This window comes from Mytilus trossulus, chromosome 9, assembly GCF_036588685.1.
Source record: "Mytilus trossulus isolate FHL-02 chromosome 9, PNRI_Mtr1.1.1.hap1, whole genome shotgun sequence".
Taxonomy (NCBI): Eukaryota; Metazoa; Mollusca; class Bivalvia; order Mytilida; family Mytilidae; genus Mytilus; species Mytilus trossulus.
Window position 1 is genome coordinate 48085585 of NC_086381.1, and position 13511 is coordinate 48099095.

Here is a 13511-nt window from a genome sequence, read left to right on the forward strand (position 1 = left end):
TAAACAAACGACAACCACTGAATTACAGGCTCCTGACTTACGACAGGCACATACATAAATAATGTGGCGGTGTTAGACATGTTAGCGGGATCCCAACCCTCCACCTAACCTGGGACAGTGGTATAACAGTACAGCATAAGAATACATTTTAAGTATACATTTGAAATAAAATCGATTGCGGTGTTTGTTTTTTTTCTATTGTATTTATTGTTTACTTGTTTTCGTCCTGAACATGCACGAAATATTTGCCATTGGACGTTCAGAAACCGACAATAATTTTGTTGTTCATTCACCTAGTAAAAATTAATCCCGAGAATAAACAAGAAACCTAGATGAGAGGACTACATTTCAGTGAAAATATAATATAAATAAAACTAGCCATAATTAGCTGATATAACTATATCCTCTTTGTAATCCACACTGTAGACCAAATTCTTCTGTCCCTATAATGCAAATATTTACTAATTTACTATAACATTAACGGTTCTTATTTGAAATTTTACCTGTATTCAAGAAAAGAGGAATGCATTAAAACTCTCTATAATCCCTACGGGTGTTTTGTTATTTGTATTATTCATCATAGTTGAAATGCAAATTATTATCTGCCAGAAGGTCACTCTGAATATGTGTTTGTTATTATATATATAACAGATTGACATAGGACCGAATGTTTTACTACTCTACATATTATACAAAACAATGACGCTACGATGTTAAGGATTATGATTGGTAACTATTTATTGGTTGTTGTTGAATGTGTATCTACATATATGAGTTCCATAAGGTACAAAATGATGTGAATCTCTGATATTTTGACATTACACAATCGATGTAAATAATTATCATAAAAATTAAAAACTAATCATAAACAATAAAAAAAAAACTTGATCGACATTGCTTACTTTAGACAACAAAATAAAAGACAATTTTTTTGTTAAATATTCAAATGTTCACTACACAGCGTTCAGCAATGATCAAAACGCAAACCGTATAGTAGAAGTCAACTGTAAAAAGGCTCAAACATGATAATAGGTGAAACAAATTCAAACGAAAAAATGGATGCAGGCTCTTGGTTTGGACAGTTTCATATAAAATGTGTTGTATTCTTTGAAAAAGAAAATTTTACCGAAGAAAAGTATAACAATAGTCAAATATCAATTAACTTACAGAACTAATGTAGCATTTGCGAATCTGTTAAGTTGAGAATATTCTGGTAAAACGGGACATACTCCGATGTCAATCTTGTTTGCACGTCTTCAAAGACGGACTTAAATGGGAACGGGTAGTCCGGCCTCGTGTGGAAATTCATACATGATAAATGTTTAGGCTTTTACAAGTATCCCTCAAAACGTTGGCTTACCTATTGACTCACTTCTCGAAATCCTAGATCAGAACCTCCAATCATGTTCACAAAAGATCTTTAGATCTAGAGTCAAGAATACTTCAATATAACTTAATTTATTTTTATCATAAGATTTTCTGTGAACTGTGCCACTAGTCTTTGCAAATACATCCATGTTTACATGACTAAAAATACGATAATTGTAACTATGTATAATAAATGTCAAAAATCCGATTGCCAGTAATGCAACATCTACTTAAATTACAGATTTAAACCAAACATATTGTATAGCTGTATCAATAGAAAACACGAATAAGGTAACTTGGCTTGTGAGGCTATGCACCGAGAAATTATCAGCATTATGCGATGATACAGATATAACATCTCCCCAGGAACAAACATCTACAATAGCGGCGACAACTCCCTATGAAACACTATCTACAACAACGGATAACATTTCTACTGGGTCTGAGAAAAAAGAAAACAGAACCAATGGTTAGTTTATTTTTAAAATGCATAGTCCTGTTCGATAATCCAATGATACATTTCAATGTGACTTTTACGACAACAAATCCTCTATATTTCTCTTATCAAAGGGTGACTGAATAATTATATACACGATTTGATTAATGTTTTGTATTTTTATTTGCTTAACGTTTTGTTATTGTCATTGTCGGCCCCTCAACATTTCTATTAGTTTTCTTTTTGTTCTCGATCATCAATGAAGAGAAATTTATAGTTCTGTGATTTACTACCATTGGGTGAACACATTTGCTGGTGGACTGTAAGTCTGCATGGTTATCACTTACCATCAAGCCGGTAAAATTCATACCACTTTTGTTAATGTAATGAATGATTTTTACTTTTAAACTTTATCGCTGTATTAAATGGTATTCATCATCTTTATTAGCAACTGCAGCATCATCATTTTGTTATATGAATAATGATTAATATAATTGTCAATCAAATATATATATTCTAATTTAGAAAAAAATGATTTTAATAATCATTCAAATGGGTATAAATAAATTTTCCTAATTTACAGAAATTCTACTGATTGCATTGATTATAACAGCCGTACTAGCTTTATCAGTGATTATTGCAGTTATCATTTTCTACAAAAGGTACATTTTCTGTTTAGTGACATGCTTTTTGAATGGCATCGTTGTCCTGTTGTCAAATTTAAGTAAAATGACTCATTTAAAGATAAAATTATGTAAGATGAACTATTAAGATATAGACTTAGACTTATCACCGAGTTTGCGGTAAATATCTATTAATAATTTGGAAAACAGATATACTTCATTAACATGATTATGATGTGAAATGAATCATATCAATCTATTCTGATTAAACTATTACAATCTTGTTTTTTTATAATAACACAGTTAAAATCGAACAAATTTTCGTTCGAAACACCTTAAAAAAACAAATTCTATAAAATACGCATGGATGTACCCCCTTTCCGACCACAGCATTGTTTTGGTAGTTCTTCATTTGTATTTTTTTATGGGTAGGGATAAGAAACTCTGCTATAATAGGCAGGAACTAAATAGCACTTCAACGGGAGGGTAAAATTCTTGGGAAAACATTCTTAAAGGCCGAACATTTCGTCCGAAACTTGGAAATAATGCCACATAAAATACGCATCTGGGGTCATTAACTTTCCAACCAATTGTCTATGTAGTTCTATATGGCTAGGGATTATACACTTTTATTCAATGCTGTTTTAATATATTGTAAGACATCGGGATAGTAAATAGTTTCTGGGGTAAGGTTTCAGAAAGGCCCAAAATGTCGTTCGAAACACGGAAATAAAGCCAAATTCTAAAAAATACACGGGGTTCCCACATCCGATCCCTTTGTTTCGGTAGTTCATTATGGCTAAGGATTATAGAAGAGGGACGAAAGATACCAAAAGGACAGTCAAACTCATAAATTTAAAACAAACTGACAACGCCATGGCTTAAAATGAAATAGACAAACAGATTAAAAAATGTGCGCATATAATATCCATTGGATAGTACTACACCACGAGGTTAAAGAATTTCTGGAGTAAGCATTCTTAAAGGCAAAAAATGTCGGCCGAAACATGGAAATAAAGTAATTCTAAAAAATAATCTCTGGGGTCAACAACTTTCAAACCAATTGTCTGGGAAGTTCTTATTGGCTAGATAACAACGAGTCTGCTTTACTGTATAGCTATTATATAGTAATACATCGTAGTAAAGAATTTCTTGTGTATGCTTTCTTTAAGGCCGACAATTTCGTTCGAAACACGAAAAACAATTAATTCGGTAGTTCTTTATGGCTAAGGAATATAGAATCTGCTCTAATCAATAACTACTACAACGGAAGCATAACGATTTTCTAGGGTAAGTTTTATTGAACATTGTTTAACTTCTTAAATTTAATTTGATACATGGAAATAAACCCAAATTTCGATAAAAAATACGCTCTAGAGTCACCAACTTTCAAACGAATTGTCTTGGTATTTCTGAATGGCAAATGATTATAGACTCTGCTTCACTGAATAGATATTATATAGTTCTACATCGAGAGGGTTAAGAATTTCTGGGGTAAGCTTTCTTTAAGGCCATTAATTTCGTTCGAAACACGAAAAAAGTCAAATTCGATAAAGTACGCTCTAGGGTTACCACCTTTCCAATCAATTTGCTTATTAGTTCTAAATGGCTAGGGATTATAGACTCTGATTCACTGAATAGCTATTCGATAGTACTATATCGTGTGTGTAAATTATTACCTGAGTAAGCTTTGGTAAAGGCCCAACATATCATTCGAAACACGTAACTAAAATCAAAATCAATAAAATACGCGTAAGAGACCCACTGTCCAACCTTTTGTCCTGGTTGTTCTTAATGACTAAGGATTATATACTCTGCTTCAATGTATAGCTATTATATTACTACATAGGGAGGGTAAGGAATTTCAGGGGAAAGCTTTTTTAAATGCCCGACATGTCTCGTTCGAATCATGGAATTAAAGCCAAATTTGATAAAATACGTTCTAAGGTCACTCACTTTCCAACCAATCGTATTCAATTTGGTAGTTTTTAAGGTGCAATACCACCATTGTTTTTCCACTATTAGTCTTTGTTAAATTTGCGCTTTTCACAAAAAATGTCCATAAGTTATCTTTTTTTCTAATAAAGAAATACTTGGCATGAGTAAAGTTTTATCATGTCCAGTACTATAGAAAAAAATCACATATCACTTCATTGCATACAAGAAAATAACCTTTTGACCAATTTCTCCCCTTATCAAACCAATGTACAAGGTTTATGAACCATGTAATCTCAAGTTTAAAAAATATTCTATAGAAATCCCTCATAAAAAAAATTAGTGATTTGAAATACCCAAGACAAATATTTATATGAAACAGAGGTGTTTTACTGCAATAAAATGTAGAATTAATTACCGACAACTGTCAAATTCAAGAGAATATGTTTTTCGACCTATACAACTGGACGACATTTTCGGCCATGAAGAATGCTTACCCCAGAAATTCAATACCCTCACTTTGTAGTACTATCCAATAACTATTCATAAGAGTAGCGTCTGTAATGCCTAGCCATAAAGAACTACCGAGACAATTGGTCGGAAAGTGGATGTCCCCATTGTGTATTTTGTCGAATTAGGGCTTATTTCAATCTTTCTGACGCAATTTTCGTCCTCTAGGATTATTACCCCAGAAATTCTCTGTCCCCGCGTTGTAGTTCTACCAAAGAGCTATTTATTAGAACAGAGTCTATAATCCCTAGGCATACAAAACTGTCGGGGCAATGGGTTTGAACAAGTAGGGTGACCCCAGTGCATACCTTATCAAATTTTATTTTTTATCGTGTTACGGACGAAATTTTCGGCCCTTAAGAATGCTTACCCCAGAAATTTGATGACCTCACGTAGTAGTCATATCCAATAGCTATTCATAAGAGTAGCGTCTATAATGCCTAGCCATAAAGAACTACCGAGACAATGGTTCGGAAAGTGGGCGTCCCCAATGTGTATTTTATCGAATTAGAGCTTATTTCCATCTTTCGGACTCAATTTTCGTCCTCTAGGAATGCTTACCCCAGAAATTATTTGCCCCCTTCGTTGTAGTTCTATCCAAGAGCTATTTATTAGAGTAGAGTCTATAATCCCTAGGCATACAGAACTGTCGGGGCAATGGGATAGAACAAGTGGGTGACCCCAGTGCATATTTTATCAAATTTGACCTTTTTTCCGTGTTACAGACGAAATTTTCGGCCATTAAGAATGCTTACTCCAGAAATTATATACCCTCACGATGTGGTACTATTTCATAGCTATTCATTAGAGTAAGAGGGTGTTATTGTTTAATGTGATTCGTTTTTATTCATTCTCATACTGACGAAGGGTATCTGTTTTCCGAAATGTTAATAGATTATTACTTTAAATGATTTCTTTTTTAACTCTCCTGACCCACTACAGAGTCAATTGAGCTTTTCTTATCAATTGGCCTCCGTTGTCGTCCGTTGTCTGTTGACTATTACAAAAATCCTCTTCTATGAGACTCATTGGCGAAAATCAATAATGAGTTATCCCGTTTCAAAACTGTGTCCGATGACCCGTATAACCAATAAGGATGGCCGCCATGGCTAAAAATAGAACATATGGGTAAAATGATGTATTTGGATTATATCCCTGATACTAGAGCATTTAGAGCAAAATTGACAATGAGTACAAATATTTATTAGGTTAAGATCGCTCTGTCCTGAAATGTTTAGATGAATCAGATAAACTGTTGGAAGGTTGCTGTACCTGCATAAGTAATTTTAATTAAATTTTGCAGTTTCTGGTTAATATCTTGAATTATCTTATAGATAGAGATAAACTCTAAACAGAAATACTGTTCAGCAAAGTTATATCAACAAATAAGTCAACATGGTCAAAATGGGCAATTGACCACATAATGTAAGGATTCATTGTCCGTTTAAGAAATAATTTACAATTTTCGTAATTTTTTTTAATCTTTTACAAAAGTCTTATACTGAAACAACTGAGACAAATCTAACTAAATTTGGCTACAATCAGCATTATGTTATCTTGTTAAAAAAAAATGTGTTCGATCACCCCAAAATAACCCCATCTAAATTATATGCGTTCAAAGTTCTCTTTTAGTTTTACCTTCATAAGATTGATAAAGGATGATTTTGAAAGCCAAGATGCATCAAAACACATGAACAGCTACTAGTATATGATTGAAAATGGATCAAAATTAATAAGCATATCAATATAAGTTCAACTTTGCCTCGGGGACAATTAAACAATATACGTATAGTGTCTTGAAATATGAAATTTATTTGTATGAGGCTTAGAAACGGGAAAATGCGAGGTTCTACCGAGCATTTTCACGTTTCGTACCGAATACAAATAAATTTCATATTTCAAGACACTATTCGTATATTGTCTTTATACTGAAATCGAAAAAAATATTTAAAAATGAAAAAAATATATAACAAAATTGTTAAAAAAAGTGTTTGGAATTTCCCTCTTGGGGTACCATTTAGGGGTATTTCCCTATGAGCGTAGTCCAGGCGATAAGACATTGACATATTAAGGAATTAGAAAGGGAAAATGAACTTAATTAATAACATTTGATAATCATGGTATATACATAACCAATTTGAAAACAAAAAAGTTTAAATTCATAAAAGTTTGACCATTGTTACATTACGTTGTCATGGTCGTGACGTGACGTTGTTGATGAAATACAATAAGGAGGCGGGGCTTATAGGTTAATTGGGGTCATTGACGTATAAAGGTAACGTTTATACGTATAGCTTTATATGTATAGTAAAATAGCTGATTGCAGTATAAACAGTCTTATTTTATGAGTATAAATTCCTTAATGGATAATTTAAGAACAGAATGTTATGAATCATGTCAGTACTATAGTACTGATAACTAAATTTATTTTATCATCGGAAACATATAGTTCTCCATAAGTGATATCGACTTAGTGTTATTAAGTATGAAACACACGTTATACATAAGTTTGTCTGGATTGATCTAAATCAGTAATGAACATGGCCAAAACACTGAAAGCTATAAAAAAAAAAAACGGCCGTCCCGAAACATGTGAATAGTTTTATACTCAAAGTGGAACCTAAAGTAATAGCCGGATATTTCGGGTGTGGTTTTTTTGGAAGAAATTAAAACCTTGGTTTGCTTTTGACTTCTTAATTTAATTGATATGCAGATGATTTCAGAAATGTATGTCAATAAGTATACTGTAAGTATCAAATGACTAACTTGTGAGAAGATGATACCATCGGGAACCAATAGCTAGCCAGCAGTAGTACTGACACAATGCTTTTAGAAATAAGAATAATTCAATAATTGAAAACACACTATTCATGATGTATTCTTTTTATTTAAGGCATCACTACAAACACAATATATGTGTCAATGCGCGTCTGTTGAAGTTAAATGTGTACCGTAATGTTATTTAGTAGATGTCTATTTTGTGTATTTATTAATCCTTATTCATTTCGCATGTATTTTTTTTATCAGACGGACCTCATTGAGATCTAGACATCTCCCATTGGTTGTTCCAATAAATGAAGTGACATACGCTCAGGTCAACAAGCCAACAAAAGAGAAAGCACCTGATCATGCTGGCGAACCGACTAGAAACAACCCAGCTGACGACACCTATGATCACATGGAACATCATCGACTAAGTCAGAATCAGATTCCAACTGAGAGCAATTATGATACCATGCAATCTGTTGGAATTGAAAAATTGGAGAATGACTATGACGTCACAAGTGGAACAGACAGACCAAGACAAATTGTCGTTGATGATACTGCAGAATATAGTCATGTACAGGTAGAACATCATGAAATAAAAGATGTGTCGACATAAGGAAAACAATTGTAATACACGAGTACTCAAGTCTGCATTTGTATTTCGTTAGCCAGATAATGCAGCAGTTCTGGTATAAGTTGGTAATGCTTCACCATAGAACTTTGTACAAATAACCATGCTTTGCTACTTTCTTTTAATGATACAAAAATTAAGAGACTAAATTAGTTTGTTTTTGGGATGTGCGGAATGTGTATTCAAAGGATGTTGTAAGAAGTTCAATGTGTGTGAACACATATTGTTATCACATGTACCAATGTGATGAATATGTGAGTTGGGTTGTGAAAAGGAACATTTATCTGGTGAATTTTTGTGTGCACAAATGAAACAACATCTAAAATACCTATTGTTCGTATTTATATAATCACCTATTTGTGATTTTTTAATGTACAGATGTATATATATTTATGTTAGATTTGGCACTCTTAAACTTTATCTAATCGCCATGTGGAGAATAAATATGTATGGATTGTATGCCTAGTGTAGGGCAACTGCACCAAGCTCTATGTACGTTACGGAATTTTGCAGAATTCTGTGAGAGGTCACACATATGGCTCTTATTCAAGGAATGATGTTTGACCTCACAAGCCCGCGTTTTTCAGTCACAATTACAGTGATTGACGACACTCTAAGAATTTTTTTTTAATTTGATTCATTGTAACGCAATAAAAAGATGTCATTTACATTATAAGTGCCTTCAGTCAAAAGTAACTGTATGGTCATTTACCAATAAGAAAAACGAATACCGTACATGTATATATAAATTCAAACAATGGTGTATCAAAACAGCATCATATACAAATGAGAAAATCAGTCTGGAATTGCTTGGACCGTTTTAACCATTTCTAGTACTAAATATGCAAAAAATGATTGTCAATTGATTTTAAGCAAACGGCAACATATCTTGAAAAGTTAATTTGTTTGTTCTAATGTACTGTTACACAATTGTCACAGTAATGAGGTAAGTCTTATGATTTTGCGCCAACACGCATGGTTTACCATGTCACATTCTGTATGTGCCTGTCATAAGTCATGAACCTGCAATTCAAAGATAGTCGTTTGTTGTTATATATCATATTTGTTTTCATATATTTTTTTTATTATAAATTATGTGGCAAGTTTCCTTTTAAACTGTTGTACATTTGTCATTTTGAGGGCTACCACATTCTATATATGCCTGTTCTAGGTTAATTATTCAGTTGTAGTCGTTTGTTGTTTTAATATGTTTGGTTTCGTTTATTGTTTTGATCATAAAACGGGCCGCTAGTTATTTCATTTAAATTGCATGTTTTATATATGTCATTTTAAGGCCTTTATTTTATGGTATTGGTTTTTCTCATTGTCGAAGGTGGAATATTGTGTAATAGTTGTTTTTAACATCTATGTTTTTCGGTCTCTGCTGGAGTTGTAACATTTGCAATGATACCGCATCATTTTATTTTATATTAAATTTTATCAGGATGTTTTCATTTTATTTGTAACAGTTAAAGAAAATATAGTCAAAATAAATATAATTATGCTGTATTGGTGGGTTTTTTTTACAAACTAAAGGTCGTATAACATTGTCAGTTTATATAAATTGTACATGGAAAGAAGGGAAACTCGATTTGTTTAATTGGAACAAAAAATGATTTTAAGATATATATGAGAAGATATGTAGCTCAGACTCATACTTTGGTTGAATTAAAATAGAACTAAAATAGGTTTATGTTATGTTTTTATAACTGTGGTATACTAACACAGTAAAACTATATAAAGAGCATCAGTTAAATCGATATTATTTTTCTGTGATATTGCGGCGTGTTTTTTTTGTTGATTTTTTTTTTGTTGTTACTTGTATACCGAAAAGTTGTATATAAATTGTAAGAAAAGTTATTTTTATCCTTCAATCAGCCAACTATTTATGAAAACAGGTACACACATATACTGTAATTGTACAAATGAAAACTCATGTTACTCCGCTTACATATTGACCAAGCGGTCATGTTAATATTTCGTTTTTTTGGTGGTCCGCGCTCGAACTACATTGTATGTTGATTTCTTTAAAACACCAGAGACAACTTTTGGGATTTTTAGTTAAAGTGCCTGATTTAAATTGCAGGATAAACACAATACAGGTACAGTGTCGAAAATATAAATCCAGTTGTAATCGCTACGAAACAGAAAAGTCTCGAATTTCGTCCTACTTCTAAAACTCGAACAAATAAATGGACACTTTATTTCGACAAATATGACAATGTTCATAATATATTGCATAGTATGTATTTGATATGTTTTCAAACTGTGTACTCGAGTATGAGTGAGTCTTGTTTCGGAATCTTGTACAATTTAATTTATACTTTTTGACAAGGTTTAAATATTTGTTTATGTAATTGATATGTGTTTTTAACATTAAATGCTTTATACTATTTTGTTTGTTCGATGTTTTTTTTTATACACTGTCATTATCATAAAATATGTGTACCCGTTTTGTGAAGGTCTTTTCACTCTTAAAACAGAGATATATACAAAAACTATCTTTAAAAAAGATATCCGACGTATTCAAATTTGAGTATATGTTTAAAACTATCATTTCGATAACCTTCAGAAGCACATTGACTTAATGATGCAGGACCTCTTTAAAAAAAATCTCCAACTGAATTTAACTACAAGAAATTCTTTACTAAGTCTCGTTATATTAAGGCAATAATATATAATAATATTGTGATGACACCTAAAAAATATATTTGTCAAAAAATCCAGTGCAAATAACAAGAAACAAATATACGTTTACTACTGTTTACATTAAAGTTAATTCATGGTAAACCAAGCTAGAAACTATTGGTAGTATAAGTAGTATCTTTCTGTTTACCTTCACCAAAACCCCGCGGAAATCTCACATGCGTAGTTGCGTTCTAAAAGTCATGTACGTTCGTACAACAAAGTTTACTTTAAAAATTAAAAAAATGTACCGAATAAACAGCCGTCATGGATGCATAGAGCTATTGGAGAAACAATTATTTTAATAAAAATATAAATCTTTGTAAGATCTAGTTCAACTATTTATAGTTTTTCACTTGCTTTCCATCACGATATAATTTTTGAGACGTTTTTTTCAAACACAACCAAATCACCCACTATGACAGCATTTTGTCCAATCACAGAAAGGATTTTCGAGCATGCGTATTCTGTTGCCATAGTTCAGCGTCTTAAAGTTCAAAGAGCACAAACCGAAACTATACCGACTACGTCGGAAAAACGTACTTAAGGGCATACGATACAGTTACAGGGGAGGTAATGACGTTGCTAACGTAAAATGTTATTTTCGCGACGTCAAACTGTGATATATCGGGAAAAGATGCATTTTTCGACTGATTTTTATCATTCAAACTGATTTAATTTGAAAACGAGTTCATGGACCCCTATTTTTCAAAACGGCGGTTTGTTTCATTTTGCAGGGAGGTTATATGACTCAAATTTTATAAAACTGTAAATAGAGGATTTTTTTTAATTTTGATAAACATGCAGTAAAAAATGACGTTTTTTCCTCAATTCATGAATATTTGATAAATATGAGTTATTTCTGAATAAAAATTTGCATATTTTTTAAGGAGAGTTGACTTATGAAATACAGAAATTACCGATTATTTAACAAAAATCAATTTGTGTTTATCTTTTATAACAAAAAAGTTATGTCTTTCTTGCAAAAAGAAATTCCAGCCACAAATCTGAATTTTGAGCAAATACACAAAATTTCGACCACATTTTACTAAAAAAGTAGCACATGAAGGTATATTTTTTATACATATTTGATTTAATCAGGTAAAAAATAGCCTATATGCAAATTTTCATGAACTTGTAAATACAGAATCAAAACTGTATCGTATGCCCTTAATCAGTATCATTATATTAAACTGACTTAAACTGTTTTATACTTATTTGTACACAGTGATGAACCAGTTGGCTAGAAATTCAAGTAAATAATAATTAATATAAAACGCGATCACCTTTTTATCCCTAATTTTAACAATCAAATCCAATCTTAAAATATACAGAGGGATACAATATACATTTTTTTTTTCATGAATAACCAAACATCCAGAAATGCTGGAGGTGTGGAGGTGAAGCAAACATAGATACAACTTTTTATGTTGTTTTTTTTTTTACAAGGTAGAAAATAATGTCAATGAGCTGGGTTTACGTTGCGGTCAATACCATAGCGGCTACATAGGGCTACGTAGATTTATAACTTTTGGACGTGTAGCTAGCCTAGATGCTACATAGGTATTGATAGAAACTAGGCTAGTACTCGTGCAGTAGACAAAATAACTACATAGCACTACGTAGCCTCTACGATATTGAACGCAACCTAGATTAACAAAAACAGTCAGCTGGTCCGAGACCACAATTGTCGTCCCTTGATTTTAGTTGTGTCCCTAGTGTTAACAGTGGGTTACTTGCCAATAATTTTTATACCACTTCCAAATTTATTTCTCCATGTTTAATGCCTCAAATTGTAAGTAGGGGGTGAAATTACACCGTAAACAAAATTTGGGTCCAGAATTTTACAAGAAAGTAGTGATTTGGTCCAGCTGAAAAAGGTTAAAAATTAGAACTTCGGATTCTGTCAAAAGATTTCAAGACACCCTAAACACAAAATTGTCCATATTTTGAGTTAAAGGCGATGAAGCTTTCTATAATTTTGATATAATTTGTATCAAAAGTAGTACAACACACTGTAAAAATTTCATTGAGAAAGTGCAAGTGGGATTTTTTTAATTTTCATTTATGTTCTAAAAGAAATGAACTACGAATTAATTGTGTTCTCGGACCAGCTAATCAGAAGACGTGTTACATTCATAATTATTGTTTTAAGGAATGTAATCGGTTTTTTTTTCTGTTTTTTTCCGCAATCGAAAGAAACACAACAGATATGCCCTATCTCAATTCTCAATACAGATTACTCAATTAAAGTGATTGCACAACAGATCAACAGGATAACATGATCATTGAAATTAATGACGGTCCGGTACATTATTTGGAAACCAGGATCACAACGAGCTCGTTACATTAACACGTTTCACATGGTCATATTTTCATTGGACTTTATTCTACTTCTTACTGTTTGTATGTTTAATATTTATGACCTCTGGAAACAAGTATTTAAATTTAAAAAAAAACAGTAATGTAATGTTTGTCGCTGGACCGGTTAAAGGGATTGAGTGTGTGAGACGAGAGGTCGGTAATGACTGCAAGTACATGTAAGGGAGACAGAGAG

At 32.2% G+C, this 13511-nt stretch overlaps 1 protein-coding gene across 1 annotated transcript; it reads left to right on the plus strand.

Moving 5' to 3' along the window:
* Window positions 1-710: 710 nt before the first annotated feature.
* LOC134684695 (uncharacterized) lies at window positions 711-8284 on the plus strand. Its single transcript, XM_063544000.1, has 4 exons — window positions 711-729; window positions 1610-1837; window positions 2388-2466; window positions 7900-8284. Exons 1-4 carry the CDS (start codon window positions 711-713, stop codon window positions 8252-8254), a joined length of 681 nt encoding a protein of 226 aa, XP_063400070.1. The 3' UTR covers window positions 8255-8284.
* The last annotated feature ends 5227 nt before the right edge of the window (window positions 8285-13511 follow it).

Coding starts and splice junctions, on each gene's coding strand:
- LOC134684695 (XM_063544000.1), top strand. Junction 1,838..2,387: donor AAAAGAAAACAGAACCAATG/GTTAGTTTATTT, acceptor CCTAATTTACAG/AAATTCTACTGATTGCATTG. Junction 2,467..7,899: donor GTTATCATTTTCTACAAAAG/GTACATTTTCTG, acceptor TTTTTTTATCAG/ACGGACCTCATTGAGATCTA.